The sequence below is a fragment of the Stereum hirsutum genome (genome assembly GCF_000264905.1).
Source record: "Stereum hirsutum FP-91666 SS1 unplaced genomic scaffold STEHIscaffold_6, whole genome shotgun sequence".
Classification (NCBI taxonomy): Eukaryota; Fungi; Basidiomycota; class Agaricomycetes; order Russulales; family Stereaceae; genus Stereum; species Stereum hirsutum.
The window spans coordinates 2111056-2137393 of NW_006763136.1; the positions used below are offsets into that span (position 1 = coordinate 2111056).

The 26338-nt window shown below is 52.2% G+C and overlaps 5 protein-coding genes across 5 annotated transcripts; 4 read left to right on the forward strand and 1 right to left on the reverse strand.

The window, feature by feature from the left end:
• The first annotated feature begins 1407 nt into the window (after nucleotides 1-1407).
• STEHIDRAFT_96893 (RdRP-domain-containing protein) lies at nucleotides 1408-4778 on the forward strand. The gene is made up of 7 exons (XM_007303800.1): nucleotides 1408-2314; nucleotides 2379-3159; nucleotides 3222-3393; nucleotides 3451-3523; nucleotides 3580-3693; nucleotides 3760-4356; nucleotides 4417-4778. The coding sequence occupies exons 1-7, from the start codon at nucleotides 1427-1429 to the stop codon at nucleotides 4720-4722; spliced, it is 2931 nt and encodes a 976-aa protein (XP_007303862.1). The 5' UTR covers nucleotides 1408-1426; the 3' UTR covers nucleotides 4723-4778.
• A 764-nt stretch (nucleotides 4779-5542) lies between these two features.
• On the forward strand, nucleotides 5543-11756 carry STEHIDRAFT_139256 (RdRP-domain-containing protein; the record flags this gene model as incomplete). Its single annotated transcript, XM_007303801.1, has 10 exons — nucleotides 5543-5716; nucleotides 5826-7439; nucleotides 7497-8280; nucleotides 8342-8513; nucleotides 8575-8647; nucleotides 8708-8821; nucleotides 8885-9481; nucleotides 9538-11358; nucleotides 11416-11642; nucleotides 11693-11756. 8 exons carry the CDS (start codon nucleotides 5543-5545, stop codon nucleotides 9847-9849), a joined length of 3840 nt encoding a protein of 1279 aa, XP_007303863.1. The 3' UTR covers nucleotides 9850-11358; nucleotides 11416-11642; nucleotides 11693-11756.
• Nucleotides 11757-12475: 719 nt separating this feature from the next.
• STEHIDRAFT_78725 (translation initiation factor 3 RNA-binding subunit) lies at nucleotides 12476-13908 on the forward strand. Its single transcript, XM_007303243.1, has 7 exons — nucleotides 12476-12556; nucleotides 12615-12648; nucleotides 12714-12802; nucleotides 12856-13044; nucleotides 13091-13235; nucleotides 13303-13710; nucleotides 13773-13908. Exons 1-7 carry the CDS (start codon nucleotides 12545-12547, stop codon nucleotides 13790-13792), a joined length of 897 nt encoding a protein of 298 aa, XP_007303305.1. The 5' UTR covers nucleotides 12476-12544; the 3' UTR covers nucleotides 13793-13908.
• Nucleotides 13909-14221: 313 nt separating this feature from the next.
• On the reverse strand, nucleotides 14222-15997 carry STEHIDRAFT_139258 (uncharacterized protein; the record flags this gene model as incomplete). Its single annotated transcript, XM_007303802.1, has 1 exon — nucleotides 14222-15997. One exon carries the CDS (start codon nucleotides 15995-15997, stop codon nucleotides 14222-14224), a length of 1776 nt encoding a protein of 591 aa, XP_007303864.1.
• A 7682-nt stretch (nucleotides 15998-23679) lies between these two features.
• STEHIDRAFT_96901 (ammonium transporter) lies at nucleotides 23680-26095 on the forward strand. Its single transcript, XM_007303803.1, has 6 exons — nucleotides 23680-23926; nucleotides 24067-24272; nucleotides 24335-24348; nucleotides 24408-25081; nucleotides 25151-25281; nucleotides 25345-26095. The coding sequence occupies exons 1-6, from the start codon at nucleotides 23902-23904 to the stop codon at nucleotides 25774-25776; spliced, it is 1482 nt and encodes a 493-aa protein (XP_007303865.1). The 5' UTR covers nucleotides 23680-23901; the 3' UTR covers nucleotides 25777-26095.
• The last annotated feature ends 243 nt before the right edge of the window (nucleotides 26096-26338 follow it).

Below are 26338 nucleotides of genomic sequence, written 5' to 3' on the forward strand. Positions count from 1 at the left end.
TAAATCAAATGCATTTATATAGCGCCGGCGCAGGCCAGGGGCGCTGTTTAGAAGTAACTAGTCAACTAACTACGCGTAAGTAGAGTTGGTAAACACTGTGGAACTCGACTGGAAGAGTGGGTAATGTAAATGCAGAAAAGAAGCAACTAAATTCGATGTGCCGGTAACGTGTGCGATCAAATGTGGCCCAATCAGTCCGGTGGGCGGGGAACAATCTATCGTTCTAAGCGTCTCGTGATGAAGGCCGTGGAAGTCATATTCTTGGTCGAGGTATGACGATGGATTTGGAACAGGACAGCCTTGTCCAAGCCTTGCCTTAAGGCGGAGGATTATGTGGCGTTAGGTAGATGGATAATCAGGAAGGCAAGGACTTCCGTAAGGTATATGTCTGCACGCTCGTTTGCTTTCATGCACCATATATACTCATAAGTTCTCTGAGCAGACTTTTATATGGCGCTAGTAACCGTCTACTTTTACCATCGAGCGCGCTTCGCCACCGTAAATGCGAGCTTCCACGGCCGATGCAGTTCTCCTATAAGTATTGGGTGATCTGTACTCGCAGAGCTCCTCACATCTCCCCATTCGCCCGATCTTAGGTGAGTGCCCCTCACTTTCTACTCAATCTTTCTAACATTCTCGCCATAGCGCAATGCAAGTGTTCATGAGAAATGTGCCATGGTCTGCGCAGGACTCGGACTGCACGATCGCCCTGGCACGCCTCCTTCACAGACCACCATTTCCCCCCGAACCTCCCTTGAACTTCCACGTCAGACTCTTCCGAAAGGGCGGGCGCAACGGTCGCTGTGGTTTGCTCACGCTACCCACCCAAGCAGTGGGGAACACCTTCCTCAGCATCTATAGCAGGGTCACCATTCATTCCAGTCAAGTGATGTTCACTCCGGATAGGAACGCACCGGACGAGGCTTTGATCGCTAGGGTAGCTGCCACAGAATGGATCGATCCGGAAATCCTGAAAGAAGAGCAACGACGCCTGGAGATGATCTCCACCCCCGTCCCACTCGCCAGCTTATCCTTTGGTCGATTATGTCGAGATGGCTCCTTCTCTGTCGAGCTCGAACGCTCTGGCAGCCTTCATGTTCAGTGCGACGCTGATAATCGACAGCTGCGAATCGAATCTCCCGTCTCATCCGTAGGACCAGACGCCAATTTTTTTCTTTCGATGATGTCACCCACTACCACGCTCAGCATCTGGCTCCACTCCTCGCAAGTTGTAGCGCTTTCATATCCTACATTTTCCGGAAGTGATAACAATCACCACATTTTACTTGAAGCCGCGCACCCTCCTGCACTAGAAGTCGAGAGGACCTCAATCCTAGATGACCTTCTCGGCTTTGAGTTCAAACCGCCTCCACCTCAACGGGTATCATCACTCGATAATCGCCCCATCGTCCACGCTTCCCGTTTCATGCTCCTCTCTTTTCGTAATCACGGTGATATGTCCATCTTCCAAGCACGAGCAAGGCAGATCAATATACATCGCCAATATCCGCAAGACATCCCAGTTGTCAGAAGAGATTTATATTCCCTGTCATCTTTGGAGCGGGTCGATCATTTTCTCTCCCGATTGCGCTTTTCACTTGCGTTCGAGGCGGACAAAGCTCTTGCAGGTGCCGTTTTGGATCCCGAAGAGCTACTCGGGTTGAGTCATGCCATAGAGGAGTTGCAGGGCGACCATCCGGCGGACGCTGACGCCATCTTTCGCCGATTCACCTCCAGCGTCCATATCCCTTCTTTAGCGACATGGGAACCCAACAACATCCCAATCGAGAACCGCAACAAGAAACGACGACGACGGAGACGTGGAAAGAAGCAGCCACAGGACGCTTCTGCCCCCAGTAATACTCTGGCAGACCTCCTGAGGGACGTCACCGCGGAGTTTCTTGCTGATCTCCAGGTTCCACGAAAACGCTTTGCCATACCACCATCTGAAACCGTATTCGACGCTTACACCTTGATTTTGACTCCGACGTCTAAGATCTTGGAAGGCCCATTACCCGACCAATCCAATAGCGTCCTGCGTCGATTCGGACATCACGACTGTTTTATTCGCGTCTCCTTCCAGGACGAAAATCATACCCCCCTTCGACGTGACCCATCAGGGACGAGTATCCAGGAACTTCTCCGAACGAGATATAAATCTGCCATGGTCAAAGGTATTCCACTGGCCGGTAGACATTTCGAGTTCCTTGGGTACTCGATGAGTGGGTTAAGAGAGCACAGCATCATCTTCATGCAAGCTTTCGAGAGTGATGACGGGTCGTTGATGACTGCGGACCGTATTCGGAGTCTTTTGGTCAGCTAATTCGCTAATGCTCAATTTAATTACTCGCATCTAACAGTGAGACTCGATTTTCCAGGGTAATTTCTCTCATATATCGAATAAACCCGCCCTTCTAGCCGCACGATGGGCTCAGGCTTTCTCCGCCTCAGACCCCTCAGTCACGCTCCAATCTGCCGAAATACAGAGGATCGGAGACAAGCGCTCGCCGTCGGGATCGCTCTTCACGGATGGTTGTGGCACCATTTCTGAATCACTCGCCCGCGATGTTTGGAAGTTCCTGCAGCGCCACAGACGGCGAGCCGCTAGTATGCGCTTGGTCCCGTCCTGTTTCCAAATTAGAATTGGTGGGGCCAAAGGCATTCTATTTCAGGATCCTAACTTGATCGGAAAGATGGTTTGCCTGCGACCCTCTCAAACGAAATTCGAGAACGACTCGGAGGCTCTTACCCTGGACATTGCGTCCACATCATCACGACCGATCCGTATGTTCCTCAATCGGTCTCTCATACTACTCCTCGAATTCCTGGGCGTAAAGCCCGATGTGTTCATGGCATTGCAGAAGGACGCAACCGATGCTGTAGAACGCGCTCGTCATTCCTTCCTCGAGGCTGCGAAGTTGTTTTCTCACCACGGATTTGGATCATCATTCCGGATCGCATCCTTGTTCAACAATCTCGTCACTCAGCTGAAACTAGACGAGGGCGACCTCCAAGGGCTCGAGTGTCAGATTCTCACCAAGAGCATCGAATATGCTGCTACGCACGTCCTGCGCGAGATCAAGTTCAGGGCGCGAATTCCCGTGCATGGTTCTTGGACACTTTTAGGAGTGTCTGACGAATGGGGTTGTCTCCGCGAAGGTATTGAATATCCTTTCATTACACATATTACTTGAATAGCTGATTCATCTGCTTGTTTACAGGAGAAATCTTCGCAACAGTACGAGACGAGCACAGCGGTACTTCTGTGGAAATACAGGGTCCAATGCTCATCACTCGCAGTCCACAAATTCATCCCGGTGATGTTCAAATGGTCACCGCCGTGAGACGACCTGAGCTTGCACATCTTACCAATGTGGTGGTGTTCTCGTGCGAGTAAGCCAACGTCCTAACACGTCGTCTTTTAATCATCTGACAAGTCACCGTTCTCAGGGGAGAGCGTAGCTTACCGTCTATGCTCGGTGGTGGAGATCTCGACGGTGACATATACAATCTGATTCTGGACGTAAGTCTAATCCCACTTATCGTATCATATCCAAACCCTCCCTGACTTCGTTATAGCCGGACCTTTTCCCCACTCACACTTGCGAAGCAGGAGGCTACGTAGGGCTTCCCCACAAGGTCTTAGACCGCGATTGCACCATAGATGATGTTGCGGACTTTGTCATCAACTACGTGCGTATGGTTTCAAGGATCTCTCCCCAAGTGCCTCGAACGCTCAATGTCTGTCCGTGCTGGTAGATTGAGGCGGACCTCGTCGGCTACATAGCGATTCTTCACCTACGCATAGCCGACCTGAGTCCGGAAGGTCCAAATAGCAAGGACTGCCTCCTGCTCGCCGAGAAGGCATCCCATGCAGTTGACTTTCCGAAAACTGGAACGCCTACTAACTTCGATGACTTGCCTCGTGCTCCCAGGGGTCCGAAACCCGACTTCCTTGGTTCAGAGACCGTCGACCCCTCCAGTTCATCATTTTATCCTAGCAATAAGGTCCTTGGACGGCTCTTCCGTAATGTGCCGCTGGAGATTGTCGACGCTGATCACGAGGGCTCTGTCTTCGGATCCACGATAATAGATGCTTTAGATCGGGCCGCTCGTCTAGGACATGTCAGACTTGGGTTGCCTGTCATCCATGGCCATTCCGACGATCTAGTGGAAGAGATGGAGTTGATGATGGACGCTTACTCGGAGCAACTAATGGAAATAGCCAAAGCCCATACGCAGTCCAGAGCACCGAATGCCTTCTTGACGGAACCCGAGCTAGTCAGTGGGACAATCCAGGGGAAGTGGAGCAATCCTCGCAAGCGTAGAGAAGCTGTTAATTCCATGGAACTCCAGGCAGGTCATTCATGAATCCACATACAACGTCAACTAAAGGATTCGTTGGACTCTTTGTAGACCCACGAATTGACTAAGTCTATTCGTCAAGAATTGCGCAGAGCACTCATCGTTGATGAGCCCGACGATGAAATGGAGGGTACCGAGGCCGTCGGAGAGCAGGACGACCAGGACGATGACGAGGAAGATGAGGACATCCTCTCGGATCGAGACTTGGAGTCGTATCGTCGGGCCGCCGCAGCTTGGCAGGCCGCCAATGACGCTCTGGAGGAGGATGCAGAGGCATTTGGACCTTCAAGCTTCGGTCTCATTGCGTTGGGTGTTATGCTCGAAATAATGAAGAAAGCCCGGTACCTTTTGCAGTAATTTGCCATACATGTCATCGATCCTCCCGAAATGTCAAGACCAGTCTCCGCTTCAATTCGGTCTTAACCAGGTTTTGTGTACTCGAGTATGTTTGTAACTGTAGTGTCAGCAATTGAACGATATACTTACTAGTTAGCTGTGGAAAACAAATTGGGTGCATTTCAGGATTTCTAGGATGTATGGTTAATTTCCGAACTCCTCTGTTTTTGATACGTAAGCTGTCGGGGTTCGGGAGTAGAATTGGCGCCTGAAGTTGGCGATGTGCAAAGAAATGGTGGTTCGACAATGGAGTCACTATGTTGGCACCGTGGGAACGGGCCGTAGCCTCTGGGGGCCCTATTCACACAGCGGCCATAATCAATCCACACTACAACTTCACGCCTTTTTCCTACCAAGTCTACGATCGGCCTTGTGGCGCGGAAGATGTGGTGTCTACCACCTCCCCCTGAGTGTCTTCTACTCAATGCTCGTCATCAATCACTCCGTATCGACTAGAAACGATATATCTCAAATACTACTTCTGATAAATTCGAGAGCTGAGTTCTCGATGCGCTTGTCAGCGAAGTTCGCCCTGGCCTTGATCGTAGGACATCTCGACCTCCTGGATTAGGTTCAGTCGGAGTCAAGATGCATGTTCAAGTATCTGTGGGAGGGACTACCGGACTTGCATATCAGCAGGCAGCCGGAAGGACGAACTAGTGTTTGGATTCAGATATTGTGGCGTGAAGAAGGGCAACCTTCGTAGATAAACGGCTCGTGCTCCTATCGTACTTATCACACGCACCATTCACAGCCAACAGAACCGCCACCTAAATGCCAAATGTCTTCAACCGTTTGTTTCTCACGTTTCCACTCAGCCAATCGCTCAGTACAATCGCGTCAGCGAGACATCACGCTTCTCTTCAGGCGCTACGCCACAGTAATTCGGACAACGACATATACTCTTCTTCAGGCTCCATTGCCTCCCCCTGCGGATCGATCCTCTATTCACCAAGTGAGTACTAACGTATTGGTTAATCTTGACAATGTATGGCTGGTCTTTGATTTCGTTCGGAGGATGCTATTGACATTCTTAACTGACTCATTTCAACAGCAACATGCAGGTCTTCATGAGGAACATCTCGTACGCTGCCGATGAACACGATTGTAAAGTCGCCCTTGCCCCACTACTACATAGACCTCCCTTTCCCTCCGACCGTCCCATCAACTTCGACATCCGACTCTTCTCCAAGCGCGGAAATCAGGGGCATACGGGTTGCGGTCTTTTGACTCTCCCCACAGTGGACGTAGCGAATACCTTTCTTCGCACCTACGGAAGAGGTGTCTCTATTCGTTCCCGCGTTGTCGCATTCTGTCCAAGCACAAAACAACCGGACCAAGGGCTGATCAAACGAGTAGCGGATACTGATTGGGTCGACCCGCAAATTCTCCAGGAGAGGCGGAGGCACATGGAGAGTATATCAGGGTCGATATCGCTCTCAAGTTTCTCATTCGGGCGTCTTTGTCACGATGGAACATTTTCCGTCGAACTCGAAGGTTTAGACCATACGAGCCGCATCTCCTGTGATGCCGTCAATCGACAAATACGAATCACTTCCCATATGCCCCAGTCGGATGTGACGGACAGTCTTAGTATTTGGTTTCGAGCATCGCAGGTCGTAGCACTTGCGTGCCCGCCATCTTCGACAAACGACGGTGTCCATCACATTTTCCTCGAAGCTACGCAGCCCCCTGTCTTGGAAGTCCAAAAGACATCACCTCCTCCACAGCGCGTTTCATCGTTCAACGATTCGCCGATCATTCCCGCCACACGTTTCATGCTTCTTTCCTTTGACAACCCAGGCGATATGAACACTTTCCTAGCCCGAGCGAGGAATCTTCACATTCGCCGTCCGCTGGCTTTGGATATACCAATTGCCCAGAAGAAGCTCTACTCACCGTCGTCTCTCGAGCAGATGGACCATTTATTGTCGACATTGCCGTATCGACTAGCCTTCGAGGCCGACAAAGCCATCGCAAGCTCGATTCTGGATCCAGAAGAGCTGCTCGGGCTGGGTCCTGCGATCACACAGCTGCAGGATGACCACAAAGAAGAAGCAGGGCCCATACTTCGCCGGTTCGTTTCGAGCATCCACATACCGTCGCTCACGACGTGGTCACCGACTGTCATCAAAGTCGACAATCGGTCCAGGAAACGACGCAAACGGGGAGGGAGACGCAACAAGAAGAAAAGGCCGCAGGACCCTCCACCCCCCAGCAAAACCCTAGACGATCTCCTGAGGAGCATCACTACAGAGTACCTCGATGAAGTCCAGCTTCCACGAAGACGTTTCGCCATATCGCCTTCCGACGCTATATTCGACTCTTACACATTGGTTCTCACACCCTTGTCCAGGATACTCGAAGGTCCATTGCTCGATCAATCCAATAGCGTTTTGCGACGATTTGGACACCACGACTGCTTCCTTCGTCTGTCATTCCAGGACGAGAATCATACTCCCCTCCGCCGGGATCCAACCTCAGGAACGAGCATTGCGGAGCTTCTGAGAACGAGATTTAGGTCCGTTATGGTCGATGGCATCCGTATCGCCGGAAGATATTTCCAGTTCCTGGGCTACTCAATGAGCGGTTTGAAAGATCATAGTATCATGTTTATGTCAAGTTTCCATGATGAAAGAGGGGAGCTGATGACAGCGGAAGGTATTCGCCGCACTTTGGTCAGCATCTTCGTTAACCTCGATGGCATTATCTCACGGAGGAATTCTATCTGATAGGGTTCCTTCAACCACATATCAAACAAACCTGCCCTCTTGGCCGCTCGCTGGTCGCAAGCCTTTTCTGCATCGGATCCCTCTGTCACTCTTGACCCGAATGAGATACGGAGGATTGATGATAGGCGTTCACCTTCAGGATCACTTTTCACGGATGGTTGTGGCACAATCTCGCCGTTACTCGCGCGGGACGTTTGGAAGTTTTTGCAACACCGCAGGCGACGAGCCGCCAAGATGCGCTCGGTTCCTTCTTGCTTTCAGATTCGCATCGGTGGGGCCAAAGGTGTTTTATTCCAAGACCCCACACTAGCCGGACTCGGACGGGTAGTTTGTCTCCGGCCCTCGCAGACCAAGTTCGAGAATCCTGAGGCACTCACACTTGATATCGCGTCGACCTCAGCACGGCCGATCCGCATGTTCCTCAATCGCCCGCTGATACTCCTCCTCGAATTCCTCGGTGTTCAAGATGATGTGTTCTTATCCTTACAGAAGGACGCCACTGCGGCCGTGGAACGTGCTCGTGATTCATTCACTGACGCAGCGAAGTTATTTTCTCACCACGGCTTTGGGTCGTCTTTTAGACTCGCGTCTTTGTTCAACAACCTTATCTCCGAGCTGAAACTTGACGATAGCGATCTCCAAGAACTAGGCTGCCAATTGATCACCAGAACTGTTGAGTATGCCGCTACACATGTTCTTCGCGAGATCAAGTTTCGAGCCAGGATTCCCGTACATGGCTCTTGGACGCTGCTGGGCGTTTCGGACGAATGGAGCTGTTTACGCGAAGGTGGAGAAGGCTTCTCTCTTGAATCATCAATTTGTCAACTCATATGTTTTCTCGTCTATAGGAGAAATATACGCGACCGTCCGAGACGAACGCACTGGCACTTATGTTCCTATCGAAGGCCGTGTTCTCATCACTCGCAGCCCCCAAATTCATCCCGGAGATGTTCAGTTCGTTAACGCCGTGCGCCACCCCAAACTCGAGCACCTTAACAATGTGGTGGTATTCTCGTGCGAGTGAGGTTTTCTCAATTGTATGATTTTTTCTCATCTAACATGGTTCTCGCTTACTTCTCAGGGGAGATCGCAGTTTACCGTCCATGCTCGGAGGCGGGGATCTGGACGGCGATATATACAACTTGATCCTTAATGTCAGTGTACAGGCAGTCAGTGTTGTGAACATTTTCCTTACTTCTCTTCTCTGCGATTAGCCAAATCTCTTCCCTACACGCACTTCTGTCGCTGGAGCATACGAGCCGCTTCCGCACAAGGTCACCCCTCATCCTTGCACCATAGAGGATATTGCGGATTTCGTCATTGATTATGTATGTACTATTTCAGTCAGTCTTCCCTCAAAGACTTAGACTGACATCGTTATTACCTGGAAGATCGAAGCAGACCTTGTCGGTTACATATCAATCCTTCACCTCCGCATAGCAGATCTTGACCCAAAGGGCCCAAGCTGTGACGAATGTCTGTTGCTTGCTGAGAAGGCATCCCATGCAGTGGATTTCCAGAAGACCGGCACTCCCGTCAACTTCGACAACCTTCCTCGCGCGGGGCGATTAAGGCCTGACTTCCTTGCAGGGGAAGTGGTCGAACCTTCGGCCGAGTCCTCCTTTTATCCCAGTGACAAAGTGCTGGGTGTTCTTTACCGAAACGTTCCCCTGAAGAACGAGGATGCCATACACGAGGAGTCTGTCTTTGGGATAAAGATCTACGAGTCGGTGACTCGGATCGCACGTCGGGCTGAGGTCAGGTTTGGTCTCCCTTCCATCGATGACTATCCGGACGAGCTGCTCGACGAGATGCATGCGACGATGATGGCATACTCGGAGCAGCTGACGGAAATTGCGAAGGCACACACTCAGTCCAGAGTACCGGGAGATTATCTCACAGAACCAGAGCTCGTTAGTGGGACGATACAAGGAAAGTGGCACGATCATCGCAAACGGAGGGAAACTGTCGCTAGCATGGAGCTGCAGGTGAGTCTTTAGACTCGGAGACATAGTGTATCGGCATCTGACCCTCTTCGCCAAAGACGAGGGAACTCTCAAAATCAATACGCCAAGAATTTCGACGACCTCTCCTTATCGACGAGCCTGCACCAGAAAATATTCAAGGCTCTGTAGCAGACACAGAGCAGGATGACGAGGATGATGAAGACGAAGACGATGAGGATGAGCTTTCAGAGATGGATCTGGATACGTACATCCGGGCCTCTGCAGCTTGGCAGGTCGCCAATGATGCTCTCGCGGATGACGTTGAGGCGTTTGGGCCTTCGAGCTTCGGTCTCATTGCATTGGGGGTTATGCTCCAAATCATGAAGAAAGCCCGCAAGCTGTCGCAGTGATTACCTTGATTTACTGTCCATCTTTACTTATCGTGACCGTGTATGTGTTTGTATCGTTCAACAAGTGCTGTGTACCCGAGTATGTAACGCCAGTGTTGGTGTGGTCGTGTAGTCAAATATACAAATCAGAGCATCTCAAAACGGTAGAAAATCCATCATGTTGTAGCAAAATCATATCATTGTAACCAATCCCGGAGCAAATATTGGCGCCATAGCTTCCTCTCTACCCATGTTCATTCTCCTCACTTCTTCCAGAAGAACACGCAGTTCCTGCACGTTCCCCGGTTGCATCGCTCTCTCGTCCTCGCCGCTCTCTTCGTCGCTCTCAGAGTCATAATCATCTCCTTCGTCTTCGTCCATCGGCAGCGTTCCCAGCAAGTCGCCCGTGCAGTCCTCCAACCGAACCCTCTCCTTTCTGCATTGTTCATCCCACCTCCGCCACCTGTCCAAGCCTCCGCCTTCTTCGTCTGGTCCATCATTTCTTTCCAACTCCCTGAGCAGTGTCCGGTTCAACACCCTGATCACTTTCAATTTTGGGAAATTCTTGCGAGTGAGCTGAGCGAACGTCAGATCGTTGGTCCGTTGTATGAGGTACGTCGTTACAGGAGCGAGAGAGGGCGCTTGAGCCCTCGGCAATGACGGACTGAACGCGTGTAAGAGCTGATGTAGCCCAATGTGCGTCAAATGAGGATGAGGCGAGCGGATGAGTTTGGGGTTGGCGTTTGGGTCGTTCGCTTCAGTGTGGAAAGGAAGACGCCAGTCTGGATTGAATGCAAAGTGGGTGAGGAGGGGACAAAGATCGAGGATGGCCGATATGTCGAGGGAAGGTATCGTGTTGAGGTCAAGGAAGGAGATTTGAGTGCCGTGAGCGGTGAGGAACGCCAGGATGTCTGGCAAGTCGTGACGGTTGGCGACAAAATCGAGGGAGAATGATCGTAGCGAGGGTAGAGTCCATTCGCAAGCTTGATCGAGGAACTCTTCGCACATCCCGCGAAGAGAAAGCTGATGCAGGGACGGAAGACCTATGGCTAGATTCGATGCTGCACCTAGACAAAGAGTCTTGTCCTCCGAGTCCGAAGGGTCCGCGGTTGGTTCAAAGTTCAGATAGATGGACTCGAGCTGGGGAAGCGAGTCGAGTGCCCATATAAGGCGAGGCAATATTGCTGAGGTGATCGACCACTGAACCGTACGGAGAGAATTGGAGAACGTGCACAATGCATCGGCGATGGGGATGAAGGACGATGTGATGGGCCAATCGACAGCGAATATTTCGAGATTGGGACATTGCTGGATGATCGAAACAAGCATGCTCTCGATGTCTGTAATGGCCAGGTGGCGGGTGGCGAAGTATCGCATGATATGCAAACGCCTGACGTACCACCCAAGAGATGAGTCTCGATCCAGAGCGGAGCATAATGCTGGAAGTCGTGATGGATCTGAGAGAAACACGCAACGGAAAATGAGGTAAGAGCCAATCTGGTACCATCGCCTACAGGTGAGTAAGATCGACTGAGGAAGGCCCGTGAGTATTCAATCGAGACGATGTAAGAGGTGAAAATCCCTGACCTTCGTGGCCGCATAGTTCTTCATTGGTTTCTGGTAGGCAAAATCGACCGGATTGATCAGAACCCACCCATCCCCTATCTTGTCGGGCTCCCAGTGAGACTCTGTCATGCAGGTCGATAGTGAGACATCGAACAGGTTTGGATCATTGATTGCGAGTTCGAAGATCTGGGTCAGGATTTCCGCAGGAAGGTCCATAATATAGGTTCGTCCTTCAATATCGCTGAGAACTTCTCTGTGTTCAGTATTTTGTATTGTTCGAAGCTGGGGGTCAACCTACAAGCTTATTGAAAAGGTGGAAGTAGATCTCTACAGTCCGCTCTACCGCACCAGATGTCGATCTGACGTTCAAGATATTGACTATTTGGAGCAGTTTCACTATCCAATTACAAACAAAAATTGTATAAGCAAAAGTGATGAGACAAAGTCGAGAAGTGGAAGATATCAAGAGGATACGAGGCATGCAAGTGTAGCATCATCTGCAGCGCAGAAGCAACGGCGATGCAGCGGGCGACGAATAGGCAACCCCGGGAGTAGCTGATCATTGCTCGTAAAAGTGAGGTTTGACAATTTCTCAGTTGTCAGGTAAGACCCCAGCCACGGAACGTAAACTAGGTGGCACCAGTGTTTACTAGACATGACAGGACATCAACAGAACGGTCTGAACAGTTCTAGTCGTGAGGCGACAGCAACATCCATGAAGAATAGTATGAGTAGGCCCGGAACGTTTACACTCACGTTTGTGTTACAAAACCTGTCTGCGAATGCCCAGTGCGACGGTAGATTGGTAACCAGAAGCAGATCTCGGTGAACAGCAGAAGTGAGAACACGTACCCTTCAGAGTATTGGATAAGTACAAGATTAAGAGTAAAGTGATTGTTATCGACAATATCCACAGCTGAGCATGCAGGCGGCAACAACATGTCGAACAGAACGGAACGCGGTCGCGTTTTCTTGCGGAAGTTGGACCGTGACCGCGAGGTAGTCGCGTGATACGTCCAGATTGGGACATATCGTGGCGGCTTTCCGCGCAAATTTGAGCGGTGATCCAGAACCCACTCTTCTGTGAATCTTTTACAAGCACTTCGCCTCTTCTAACTCACTCAAAATTCGTATACGATAGCTGAACAAAATGGCAGCGTACGCTTCATGTCATTCAGTGGCAATGATCGTTTATTAAGAGACTTCCTAACAGAGTACCAAAAACATCATGGGCGGACGATGTGGATGAGCTCGGTCAGCCACTGTGCCTTCATCCAGCCCAAACTATACCTGACCAACTCGCCTCGTTAAACTTGCAGAGCAGCCCAAGGTCGAAGATTTCGTGGATGAGAACGGGATCAGGACAACAATCGAATATGCCATCAACGATGAGGGGAAGAAAGTCAAGGTTCGTCCCGTACTATATCCTTCGATTGATTATCGTTCTAAGGTGTTCCACAGATCACAAAGCGGATAAAGCGCACCCTCCAGAAGTCTTTAGTAGAACACGCTGTCGCTGAACGCAAAACATGGGCGAAGTTTGGGCATGAGAAGGGAAACAAGCCGGGTCCCGATCGCGCCACAACAACTGTAGGCGAAAATGTTACTCTCAAGTTGAGCGCTGGGAACAAGGCGCGTCTGTCATTCATTGTCACGTCCAAATGTTCCTTTATCCTTACACCGATCCTCGCGAAAGTCCTCCGAACCAGAACCCTCCGCAGAGTCCACAGTAAAGCAGAATCTCGCAAAAGCTGGTGCAGGGAAAGTCGTTTGTCGATTGTGTAAAGGCGACCATTTCACCGCAAAATGTCCTTACAAGGACACCCTGGCTGGCCTCGAAGGTGCGTGGGCATACTTTTCTTGATCTCCTCTGTACTCACATCATCGTTTTCAAACACGGTCTTGCAGAGGCTCCCCCTGCTGCAGCCCTCGGCGGCGACGACGATGGCGACTCACCTGCTCCTGCTGCCGCACCATCAGCAGGCGGCCCAAGCAAATATGTTCCACCTTCCATGCGTGCTGGCGCTCGCGGTCCTGGAGAGTCGATGGGCCGACCAGGTGGTGCAGGCAATCGCGACGACCTTCCTACTCTGCGCGTTACCAATATCTCCGAAGATACGCAAGAGAACGACCTCAGGGACTTGTTCGGAACTTTCGGTAGGGTGGCGAGAGTATACGTTGGGAGGGACAGGGAGACGGGTATTGGGAAGGGCTTTGCCTTTGTCAGCTTCGAGGATAAGAGCACGGCGCAGAAAGCTATGGACAAGATGCATGGCAGAGGTTACGACAGTTTGATCTTGAACGTGCAGTGGTCCCGTGAGTCTTACGGTCATTACTTTCTCGTGGTATCGAACTCACTAACGTGGTTAATTCGACAGAGCCGAGAGAGCAGAAGTAAGGTCTGGTTGCTTCTCATTGATATGCGATTTATATGTGTTGTGTGTACTATGCGCTGTACAACACCTCTCGGACGTTATACCAATATAGCGTCGGCTCCTAGCTGCTTTGATCATGGCATTATCCGGCGCAAACGCATTCCAGGAGCCTCCACTATGTCAGCGCACCTGCCGCATTTTAGGCGCTCAGTTGCGGACGCAACGGATCGGCGCGGAAGGAGTCGAGGCCACACAAAATATGCTGCTTTTGATGATGATGTCCAGCTTCACCTCTGTATGCGAGCTATGTGGCAACAATGGTCTATCCGTGCATGTACACATATCCTCCAAGAGGAAAGAATCAAGATTAAGCACTTGCTACGCATATGGAGAGGAGCCCCTCTGGTACAAGAGAGCTGCTCATACGGCCCGCGGATATTCATGACCCAACTTCATTCGTGATCCATCTCCTTCTCATCCCAAGAAAGGTTAGGTACCACCTCCGAGAGTAAATTGACCTGTGACCTCTTGATCTCCGAGGACTGAATGCCCAGACGCTCCAGCGGTGAACCCAACTCTGCGCGTTTCTGTAGACATCTTTGCAACAACACAAACGGCGGCTCCTTCTCCTGTCGCTCATCTTCGCCCTCTCCACCAAAGCCTTCACCACCATGCTCATCTCCTTCTTCGTCTTTCTCTGGCGTCTCAAAGTCGACACAAGTGAAGTCCAAGTCGAGAAGGTGTGGGAACAGACGTGGAAGAGTGTGCGATATTATTTGAGTGGTAGCGCCAACTTGAATCTCGTACTCGCGGCGCATAACTTCCCCCAAAGCCTCGATCAAACTGACGATGGAATTTGGGTACGTCACTTCGAACCTCTTCACGTTGTTGAGGCCGTTATACACCGTAAGCCAATCGTCCGCGTCCATCATCTCGCAGAAATGAGCGCGGACGGTTTCGCAGGCCTCCACACCGGGCAGCGAGTCATGGAAGTCCGCCAGGAACTCGACGCCGCTGTACTCGTCCGGCATGGGGAGTTTGACTCTAAGGTCGATGCGGATCTTGGTACCGTCGATATTGCCCACAGCATGTGCATTGTACACGTTCGGCGTGAAGGGGATGGTTGATAACTTGGTGATTATGGGGTCCGCGGCCCGTTCGAGTTGAGCTCTGAGGACAGGCAGGATGGCGCAGCAGTCTTTGCCTTCGTGGAGGGTGGGGTCGGCGTCCCAGGCGTCTAGGTCGAGATGTAACGATGTGGTGGCGGGATAGGATATGGACCGCATCAAGTGCACGATGTCTAACGCCCGGCCACCGAGTGTGAGGGTGAGAAGATTCGGGAGTGAACAGACACGGGTAATGGATGGTACCGAGGGGGACTGTAACATTGGAAGACAGTACTCCAGCCTGAACGACTCGAGCAACGGCATCGTGTCCAGAATATCCAGGAGTTTGCTCATGAGTGGCGGTGGAGCGGATCCGCGGTCGACACAGAGCTCGAGCCGAATCAAGTTCCTGAACATCGGCGAGTCCCAGTGTATGGTGCAATAATCGAGCACGACACTGTGAAGACGGGGTGTATGTCCTGCGAAGAGCACCGGGGGCATAGGTATCGGCTCGGATCTGTCGAGAGTTTGAGGCCAGAAGTGGATATCCTCCAGCATTGGCGCGGGGTGAACGAGTTTGTGCACTAGTTTTTCAACCTCGTCTGAAGGTCCTGACAGCATCAAGCGACGGATGTGCCATAGATTTTGTGGGACATATTCTTTCACCTCTGGGCCAAGCGTCTCGCCCTTACGGCGGCAGTGGCGCAATACCGTGACGGGCACAACTCTCGCCCTCTCCATCATCTCTCTCGTGCAGTCCGAGCCTAGGTCAAAACATATGTTGTTCCAAAGACGGGGAGTGGTAAGCGCGACCTCGCGGATACGGCGACAGACGTGAAGGACTTTGAACCATCCAAGGGATCGTGTGCCGGCAAAGCCCCATGGCTCGTCGACGTCGGCGAGGCAAACGAGTATGTGGGATATTATCTCGGCGGGCAGCGCACAGAGACGGGATTCTTGATTGAGTTGACTACGGGTGTGGATCTCGTGAGGAGTTTCAGGCAGGCTTTGGTTGATACCTCCAGATTCTGCAGACATGAATGTATTGAGTACTGCGAACGATCCGGATTGAGGGTTATAATCACCATGCTGGGGGGTTCCGACGCACTCTGCGGTGGACATGATTTGCTTGGAGATGGCTCACTGGAAGGGGGGGGAAATAAGCCACAGTGAGATGAAAACGAGATGTGATGGTTCTGCCCCTACCTGCTATGCTACGGCTTTGAGCAATCTTGAGTCGACCGCTTCGACTCGTAACGTAGTAAAGGCTTCCTCTAATTCCAAGAACTCAGGGGCGGAGGACTGAAAAGCCCAGTGTAAACACAAGACGATGGAGTGTTATTAGAATTATGGATAGCAGAATTTATGCGTATGAGCACTGGCAGGATTGGACAGGGGAAAGCAAGTAATGGCAAGAAACAGGTCGGTTTGGCCTCAACAAGTTCACCTTCGCGACGCGACGTTAGCCATGACATCATCAGAACCAAATCGCGCTTGTCACGCCACCGTACGCTGTTTCACTGTGGCGACGCCACACTGGCTTTCGCCCACCACCATACGAAATTGGGACGCTTGATTCGGAGTATGTCTTATAATGAAGTTGTTGTGGACCGATATACACTTGGTCGTACTTTGTGCTGAGATCCTTGGAGCCGAGACACTGTAATTCGATCTTATAAGTTGAGTAGGTCTGTCTACCTCGTCACATCTCACTTTGACAGTCGAGCTATGGTCAAAAGGATGCTCAGAATATTCGAGGAGCTCGTGATAATTGCAATGTACAGATCATTCAGCGGAACAGGAGTTACGAAAGAGACCGAACAGTGTCTGGGGGTATATACCTGAAGGCCTGATGATAACGGCGCCGAGACTATTGTCAGGACCGCTAGCCTGCGTTGTAAAAGCATGGGCTTATCGTGAACTAGAATACCACATAAGTTGGACCATCTAGTAGCATGTTCTCTCCAAAGACTAGAGGCTTCACTCAAAGCGGGGCCAACATTCTCAAGTGCCCTGTATACGTGGTAGGCACACGCACGCATGCAGTAGTGCACGGCCTCCGAATAAAAACCATGGACGAGCACACCAGCGAGCCAAGAACAGCACGGGAGCGACAAGCCCAAGATTGCCTGAGGACTGAGTCACTTTTCTGCTGGCACGCTTCCATACAAGCCCTGTCAGGCAGCTGGACCGAAAGGGGATCTGTACGACAACGATAGATGAGGAAATAATCCTCAGGCTTTGATATTGCTCTAAATAGTACCTGTACGACAACGATAGATGAGGAAATAACTACACAAAGTCAGTACAGTACTAGTGTAGACAGAAAATAGAAAGACTCACTCCTCAGGCTTTGATATTGCTCTGAGGAGAGAGGCAAGACGAAAATGCTCGAAAAGGATAACAGGACCGCTTATGTAAGAGACACGTGTACGTATGGGTCCATATTTGTGCGACGCGCGTTGCGTTCGCTTCTCTCTCTCAACGGTCAACACCCTCCCTCGAACGGAACGCTTCGTCAAGCTTCCTTTTCGCCCGCGACATCTTTCACTATAACAGCCTCCAACTTCGACATTTCCCTGAACTTCTCCAACTTCACCCTTCCCAAAGGTTTGGTGAACATATCGGCAACCATCTCGTCTGTGGGACAGTAGATGATACGCGCGTCGCGCGCCTCGACGATTTGGCGGATGTAGTGGAAGCGGATGTCAATGTGTTTGGTGCGGGCGTGGAACGTCGAGTCTCTGGTAAGTGTGATTGCACCTTGATTGTCACAATAGAGAGTGGTCCCTTCGGCGAGCGGATAGAACTGGAGTTCGTCGACCAGTTTTCGGAGCCAGATCAGCTCCTTGGCCGCGTCCGTGAGTGCGATGTACTCGGATTCCGTGCTCGAGAGCGCGACTACGGGCTGCTTCTTGGACCTCCACGAAATCGGAGACGATCCAAAGAAGAATTCGTAACCGGTGATGGAATGACGGTGAAGTTGGCCGGCCCAGTCGGCATCCGAATAGCCCAAAGGCTCCGCGTCCTCGTCGTTTCCGCCGAGCACGAGTCGGAGTTCGCGCGTACCTTTCAGGTACTTGAAGACACGATGAAGTGCCTTCATGTGAGTCTTGTGCGGTTTCTCGAGGAATTGGGAGAGTGTCGAGACCGCGAAAGTGATGTCGGGTCGAGTGCCCACGGACGCGTACATGAGCGCGCCTATACCTTGACGGTATATGGATTGATCGCGTGAACTGAGGACCTCGCTCGATAACGCGAGGTTACCGTAGCTATAGTCGGCGTTCGGTTCCATCGGCGTGAGCACCGGCGCTGAGTCTTGCAGCCCCATGCGTGCGATAATGTCGGTGATGTAGGCCTGCTGGCCCATGCTGATGGTGTGTCGGATAGGATCACGAACGAGGTGGAATCCCAATAGCCACTTCACAGGTCCAAGGTCTACGAGTTCGAAATGCTGATTGAGTTCCTTGATCAGGTCATCGGCCATCTCGTCTGTGCTGGTAACGATGGTGAAGTCGTCGACCGCCACCGCCACAATAACGTACGTCCCGTCCTCGTTGAACTTGAAGAACACCGCTTCGTCGGACTGACATACGGAGTAGCCTAGGGATTGGAAGGTCGAACGGAGCTTTTGGTACCAGCCGCGCCCAGCCTGTTTCGTTCCATACAGGCATTTCTTCAACTTGAAGACAATCGGTCGTCCGTTCGGGCTGGTTCGCTGGAAACCGGGCCGAAACTCTTCGTAGAGTGGTGGTGGCCTGAGGTAAGCCTCCTCATGGAAATCGGCATTGAGATACGCATTTTTGACATCGGCTTGACGTGCAGATGCGTTCCTCCTTGCGGCAACAGTCAGGATGAGTCGGAGAGTGGAGAGTTTGACGACGGGTGAGGTCGTCTCGAAGTAATCGATATTGAACCGTTGGGTAAATCCTCTCGCGACGATCCTGGACTTCAGCTTACTGATTTCGCCTGTTTCGATAGGTTTACGCCTAAAGACATAGCGGGTGTCGATGACGTTCGCGTCTGGAGGTAGCTCGACAGCCTCCCATGTCCCTTTGCCTTCGATCTGGTCTAGTTCGGCCAAAATCGAATCCCGCCATGCACCTCCTTCCACCGGGTGCGATAGTGCCTCGTAAATGGTCGAGGGGTCGCCGCCGTGGTTCACGACTAACGCAAACTCGGCAGGCAACATAACGTTGTTCGCTACATCCTCCCATTCGACCTCGAAACCCTGCCTACTCAACATCTTCAACCAATCCCCGTCGATAACACCGGCAGCTCCCACTTCGGCAACGGCTTGGCCTTTGTAGAAACCCGGAGCGTTTCGCGCTCGGTGACCGCGCCCGTAGTTTTCGTCTGCGGGAGGTAGCCCATCGGGGAGTCGACGGATAGTAGGTGGAGGTGACGGTTGAGCTGGTGAGCTTGGGTGAGAGGTGAGAGGTGTCGGAGATGGAGATGGATTCGGCGGTGAATTCGCCTTCGGCACCGGGGGACTGTGGATATCGCTGTCATCATCGTACCCTCCCTCGATTGGAACAGTCTCAGGTGCGAGGGCATCATCTTGCGTAGGGTAGACATCGCGTTCGACGCTGACGCGTCGCTTCCCTGCCCAGTAAATTCGTAAGCCCTTCGACTCCTCGTCGTAGCCAATGAAGTGGCCCTCAACAACGCGGGGCTCGAGCTTCTTGGCGTCGAGGTTCTTCACCCAGACTCGGGTGCCCCAGGGTATAAGGCTGCTGAGGTTAGGCTTCTTGCCAGTAGCAACTTCGTGGGGGGTCCGACCGTCTGGGAGAGCTTTCGTCGGGGTGCGGTTACGCAACCAAGCGGCGTGATGTTGGGCCTCCGCCCATAGGAACTTCGGCAGGCCAGACGATGCGAGCATAGCACGCCCGTCGTTGAGGTGCGTACGATTCAGTCGTTCGGCAGGTCCGTTGGACTGAGGGGAGTCATGGACAGTGAGGTGACGGATGGTGCCGCGACGGTCGGTGTGGGCACGAAACTCGTCGCTGGTGAATTCTCCACCACGGTCCGATCCGAGGATCTTGATTCGCGCTTCGCGCTGGACTTCCACCCACGGTTCGTACTTCCCTTTGTAGATCTCGAACGTATCTGACTTCTTCTTCATCGGATAGGTGCGCACTTCGTGGCTGGCGAGGTCGAGGAATTGGACAGAGTAGTTGGCGCCCCCGAGTGAGGTTACTTCGGCGGGGCCCCAGACATCCGTGACGACCTTATCTCCGTAGTTAGTGACACCCTCCCTGGAGCTTTCCTTCGGGAAGGACTTCCGGATGGCCTTAGCCTTGACGCAGATGTCGCACGGCTCGGGTTTGGAGTCGAGGTCGAGGTTGACGCCGAGTATAGCACCGCTGAGGATGCCACTGCGTAGGGTGTCGTGAGAGATATGGTTGGCGGCACGATGAAAGTCGCTGATGGAGATCTTGGTAGACGATAGGGCAGCGGTGTGGATAGATGGGGAGGTTGGAGGGTCCGCGATGCGATAGAGCCCGTTCCGGAGAGGAATGCGGCCTATGACACGGCGTTCGGGTTTGGCAGTGCGAATCACGCATAAGCCACCCTCGATCTGGAACGAGCATCCACGCTGGTCGAGGACACCCATGGATAGCATGGTGTAGGCGGTACCAGGCGCGTAGAGCGCCCCCTTCAGGATGACATAGGTCGGGGGGTTATTCTCGCCCATCGGGAGAGGGATCCGGACGTCGCCTTGGCCGATAGCCTGGAAGGTACGGCCTTCGGAGGATGTGACGGGAACGGGGTCGATGTCGCAGAAGGTGATATAGAGGGATTTGATAGGACAGAAGTGAGAGGTCGCACCAGAGTCGACGATCGTGCCCTGGTAAGTACCCGTCGTGCCAGCGGCTGTCTCTTCCGTTACGATAGTGGCGAGGGAGACATCCTTCTTCGAACCGGTTGCTGATGCCGCTGTTTTCTTCTTCTGCCAGGGTGCTTGACCTTCCTTTGGGCCACCCTTCGAATAGCAGTTCGGCTGATCATGCCCCTCCCTGCCGCAATTCGAGCAGGTCTTCTTCGACTTCGGTTTCCTCCCGCCTCCTCGACCGCCACCACCCCGCTCATTGCTTAACGCGGCATTGTCGTTGGACGGTTCGCCGCCAGCGTTCTTGTCCTTGACTTGACTGTCGTAGTGTTGATAGACGAGGTTGATAGCGAGGTTGATGTCGGTGGGGATTTTAGTCGAGAGGGAAATAGCTTCGAGAGTGCCGAGGGGGAGAGTATAGGAAGAGGGAAGAGCTGTACGAATGTCGGATAGGAAAGTAGCGTTATCGATGGGAGCGCTCATGAGGGCGAGCTGCTCGCGATAATTCTGCATCTTCGTCAGGGTTGTGCGTGGGTTGGCCCCTTCGGGGCAGCGGAGAGCTCGCATTTGGCGAGCGACCTCAATCCTCGCATCGGTACCCTTGTTCTCATAGATCTTCTTGAGTGTAGTCCACATCTTCGCGGCTGTCGGCTCACCCTTGATCTGAATGAGGACCGAGGGGGTTACCGCTGAGTAGACTATCTCCCTTATCGTGGCCTCCTTTGAGGCGTACTCATCCCATTCCTTCTCGACAGCATCCACTTCATCGTCACTGAGTGGAGAGAGCGAACCATCGGCATAATACCATGAGCCATCATCCCTTTGTATGATCTCTTTCGGTTTCTTGGCAGTCCCATTGAGATGTCGCCGAAGCTTGCGACGCTCGAAGGCATTGGTGGCGATATCGATCCAGTTAGGATAATTTGCGCCATCTTCTCTAAGCACTTCGAGGCGAGGGTTAAACTTTGTGAAATCTTCGGTAGACATTGCGAGGGAGCCAGGGCCCATAACCTGTCAGGCAGCTGGACCGAAAGGGGATCTGTACGACAACGATAGATGAGGAAATAATCCTCAGGCTTTGATATTGCTCTAAATAGTACCTGTACGACAACGATAGATGAGGAAATAACTACACAAAGTCAGTACAGTACTAGTGTAGACAGAAAATAGAAAGACTCACTCCTCAGGCTTTGATATTGCTCTGAGGAGAGAGGCAAGACGAAAATGCTCGAAAAGGATAACAGGACCGCTTATGTAAGAGACACGTGTACGTATGGGTCCATATTTGTGCGACGCGCGTTGCGTTCGCTTCTCTCTCTCAACGGTCAACAAGCCCAAGGTCTCGCGTTCTCGTCTCAGTTCGGAGCGGAGGAACTTGCGGAGAACAAGTATTAAAAGTCAGAAGCTCACTGGGTGATAACCAAGCGGTCTCCCATTCTGGACCGAATCGGATCACTTGGAGTTTCTGGTTCGGGACATGCAGCGGACACGGCGCAGGAGAACATTGATCCTGAAGAGGGATGTTTGGATTTCTGTTCGTGTGAAGGGAAAGAGTTGCGTCATCGGGGTTTGTGGTTCACGTCAAGAAAGGAGAAGCGGTGTCTTCAATCGAGTGAAAGGTGACACTGGCGTTGAGATTGGAATGCAGAGAGCCCCAGTGGAACCTGATAAACCTATGACAGAGACCGACCTGAGGGTATAATACAGCCTTTCAGGCCGCATCAGCCTGTCAAACAACTGCCTAGAGCACGAGATGGTAGCAACGCATTGCGCCCGGGCATATATGGTAAGATGAATGAACAGAGACATGACACTGCCAACGAAAGGTGGAGTGCGTGAAAATCGCGCACAATATGCGTCGACTCAGTGATGGGTGGATCGGCAGCTACCAAGTGGACGTACGATGGTGAACAAGCAACGCCGTCGAGATTGTCCCGAGGGTGACGGCCAAAGCTACCAAGGCGAGGCCCACACAGCTCAAAGCGATGTAGTTCAAAAGAGGAGGGGGGGAACACGAGCTTGATCATTACCGACGTGCCACGCCGAGTGTGATCCTCCTGTTATGCAGGTCCATGAAAATGATTGTGTTCCTGTGAAAAGTCATCAATACGGACCAGAACTGGAAAGCTGCCAACCTCAGTTGAAGCAGTGGCTTGCAGAGTCCGAGGCATTGAGTTTGAGAACGGACAAGCTTTGGCACCTTACAGGAGTAAACTGAGGATTGATCGTACGACGATCGGAAAATATCGGAAGGCGAGGAAAGGAGGGCCAAGATAGCGGAAGTTGGCGGGAATCGTGCTGCCAGCTTGAACGGAGGCAAAATAAACGTCGGCGACGAAACACGTGTGAGTAACCGGACGTAGAGATAGCTTCAACGATCTTGCAGAGAGATCGGGCAGCGACGTCGCCGCCGCCGCCCATCGACGCAGCACGGGGATGGTACTCTTACCGACGACAAGTGGTAAGGGGTATGCGAGTCAAAAACAAGGCGATGGGGATAGTTCTGTTGTGAATATGGACACCTGCGGATTTTCCAGAGACAGCATAAGTCTACCCAGAACGAGAGCAAATACGCCATGCAATGTATTTTGCAGGAGTTGTGGCGACCGAGGACCGAGTCAGCCTGAAGAAGACGTTCTGGTGGAGGTCGGTGGTTTAAGAAGATTGATAGATCGTTCCTGGCTGCGAGAAGATGGGGCAAGGCCAGGGACACGGGGTAGAAGCTTGGGGCGAGCTTCCTCGGCTGGCTTGGCTTGACGGACCTCAGTCACCCGCCGCGGCTTGTGTTCTGCGCGGCTCCGACAGTTCAAGAGGGCTTGCTTCCGGAAGTGCATTACCGATAGTTGAGAAAGCGACAGCGGCCGGGTAATAATGCGCGGCGAGGAGAGGGGTCGGACGACGTCGGGGGGAAATCAGGAGAGGACATGATCGGGGTCCTGATGGTTGAACATACATATCGGCCAATCAGAATGCCGTATTCGCTATCTTTCACAGCTTGCAGACCGTCGCTTTGCAATGAATGAACGGAAAGCAGGCGCCGACGGCGGTTTCCAGCCTTCTTATCATGGACGAGCGCACGACCGTCAGCGCTTTTCGTGTTCCCTCCTCTTTTCCTTCTCTCTCCCACGAAGCACCCAACGTCGTTTTCACCGTTGGCGACGAGCAAGAGCCCCTTCTTTAAGTCTTGTTCAACATGGTGAACATCACATACGACGCCTGTAAGTTATCGTTTGCATCCGCTCCCCCGCCCTTTCTCCACCATTATCTTTGTGCACATACCAAGTGCGGAAAGAATTCGCTCGATCTGTCTCGCCCTTGTTAAAGTCTCACAATATTGATATATTTCTTTTTCGTCTAGCCGGCGACCTTAACTGGTACGACGCCTCCTCGGATACCACAGTGGTGTACAACCTGGGAGATATCGCATGGATTATTTCCGCTACCGCACTCGTCTGGATCATGATCCCCGGTGTTGGTTTCTTCTATTCCGGTCTCCTTAGAAGGAAAAATGCCCTCTCCATGATTTGGGCAAGTATGATGACACTTGCAGTCGTATCTTTCGAGGTGCGTATCCTTCTTGCCTTATTCGGAATTCACCGGTCACTCATTTCTTGCGAATATCTTAGTGGTTCTTCTGGGGGTTAGCAGCTTCTTTGTCCCCGCTCAAATGACCGGCAGCTGATCGTATTGTCCTTACAGCTACTCGCTTGCATTCAGCGAGACTGGCAACGCTTACATCGGCGACTTGAAATATTTCGGCTTGAAGGGTGTCCTTGAACAACCCTCCATTGGATCCACTCGCATTCCCGCCATCGCATTCTGCGTCTTCCAGCTCATGTTCGCCGCCATCACCCCCATGCTCGCTCTCGGTGCCATCGCTGAGCGCGCACGACTCGGCCCAACCCTCGTATTCGTATTCGTCTGGTCGACCATCGTATACAACCCTATCGCCTGCTGGACCTGGAACTCCAACGGTTGGTCGTTCGTCATGGGCGGTCTCGACTTTGCCGGCGGAACACCCGTTCACATCTCCTCGGGTACCGCTGCGCTCGCCATCAGTATTTACCTCGGAAAGAGGAGAGGATATGGTACCGACCGCCTCGCGTACAAGCCCCATAACACCACCTACGTCGTCCTCGGCACAGTGTTTCTGTGGTTCGGTTGGTTCGGCTTCAACGGTGGCTCCGCTTTGAGCGCCAACCTCCGTGCCCTCCAGGCTTGCATCGTCACCAACTTGGCCGCCAGTGTCGGTGGATTGACCTGGATGTTCTGGGATTGGAGGTTGGAGCGTAAATGGTCCGCCGTTGGCTTCTGCTCTGGAGCTATCGCTGGCCTTGTTGCTATCACCCCTGGATCTGGTTTCGTCGGTTCTCGTGAGTTTTCACTTTCTGACCGAGTTCTAAATGAATATTTCCTGACGCGGATTTGTATGTGAATTACAGCCGCTGCTGTCCTTTTCGGTGTCCTTGGCGGAACATGCTGCAACTTCGCCACTCAACTCAAGTTCCTCCTGAACTACGACGACTCGCTCGATATCTTCGCCGTCCACACCATTGGCGGTATCGTCGGTAACGTGCGTTTTCACACCTTTCCCTCATATCTTTCCATTCGAGTACTCACGGTCTACATCACCCAGATCCTCACCGGTCTCTTTGCCCAAGCCTCCGTCGCCGGCTTCGATGGCGTCGCCGTAATTCCCGGCGGTTGGCTCGACCACAACTACATCCAGCTCGGATACCAGCTCGCCGACTCCACCTCCGGTCTCGCCTACTCCTTCGTCATGACCACCATCATCCTCTGGATCATGCACTTCATCCCCGGGCTCCGTATGCGCATCGAGTCCGAGGAGGCTGAGATCGTCGGGATGGATGATTATGAGATGGGCGAGTTTGCGTATGATTATGTTGGATTGGAGATGGAGATTGGGCATAGAGATGAGGTGGCGGGTGTTGCGAAGGATAGGGTTAATGCTACGGATGGTGGACGGGAGCCGAGACATCATCATACGGCGCACATTGATGGAACGGGGAGCAGTGCGGAGAGCGAGGCGGAGAAGGCACAGGCTTAGAGCACAGTGACATGGCTTCGATGGCTATAGAGTTTGCAGAGTATATCCCTACTTGCGCTATCTCCCTTCCCCCCCTCATTATTTTTCGCCCACATTTTCATCATCTACGTGTTCGAGTCCGAACATCTATGCATACCACTGCTCCCTTTCTTGCGGGATGACTGACTTCCAGTACCCTCCCTCCTCCCCGTCCTTCCGTCTTCTTTTTACTGTTATAATCCCACCCCTATCGACACTGTTTACTACTGTTCTATTTATCTCGCAGGATTGGGTCCACATGTGTATCGTTTGAGCGTTGAGTCGTTTAATGAAAATTCCCGAAGTTTTAAACCCTCTGAACGGCATGATGAGCTCGAAAGACGGCGTTTGTCCATGCTCTTCCAAGAGTTGTTCGTACGCGAATCAAAGCGAATTCCTTTGACTTGCTTCCTGTATTTCAGAGTTTGCGCATTGAACGGCAGAATCTGGGTGGAACAAACTCTTTACTCATATCATTTGAAATTGGACTAAGTGGCGAGGACGTCTTATGCGGTTTTTCTACAGCAATGTTGCTTCTTCGCCG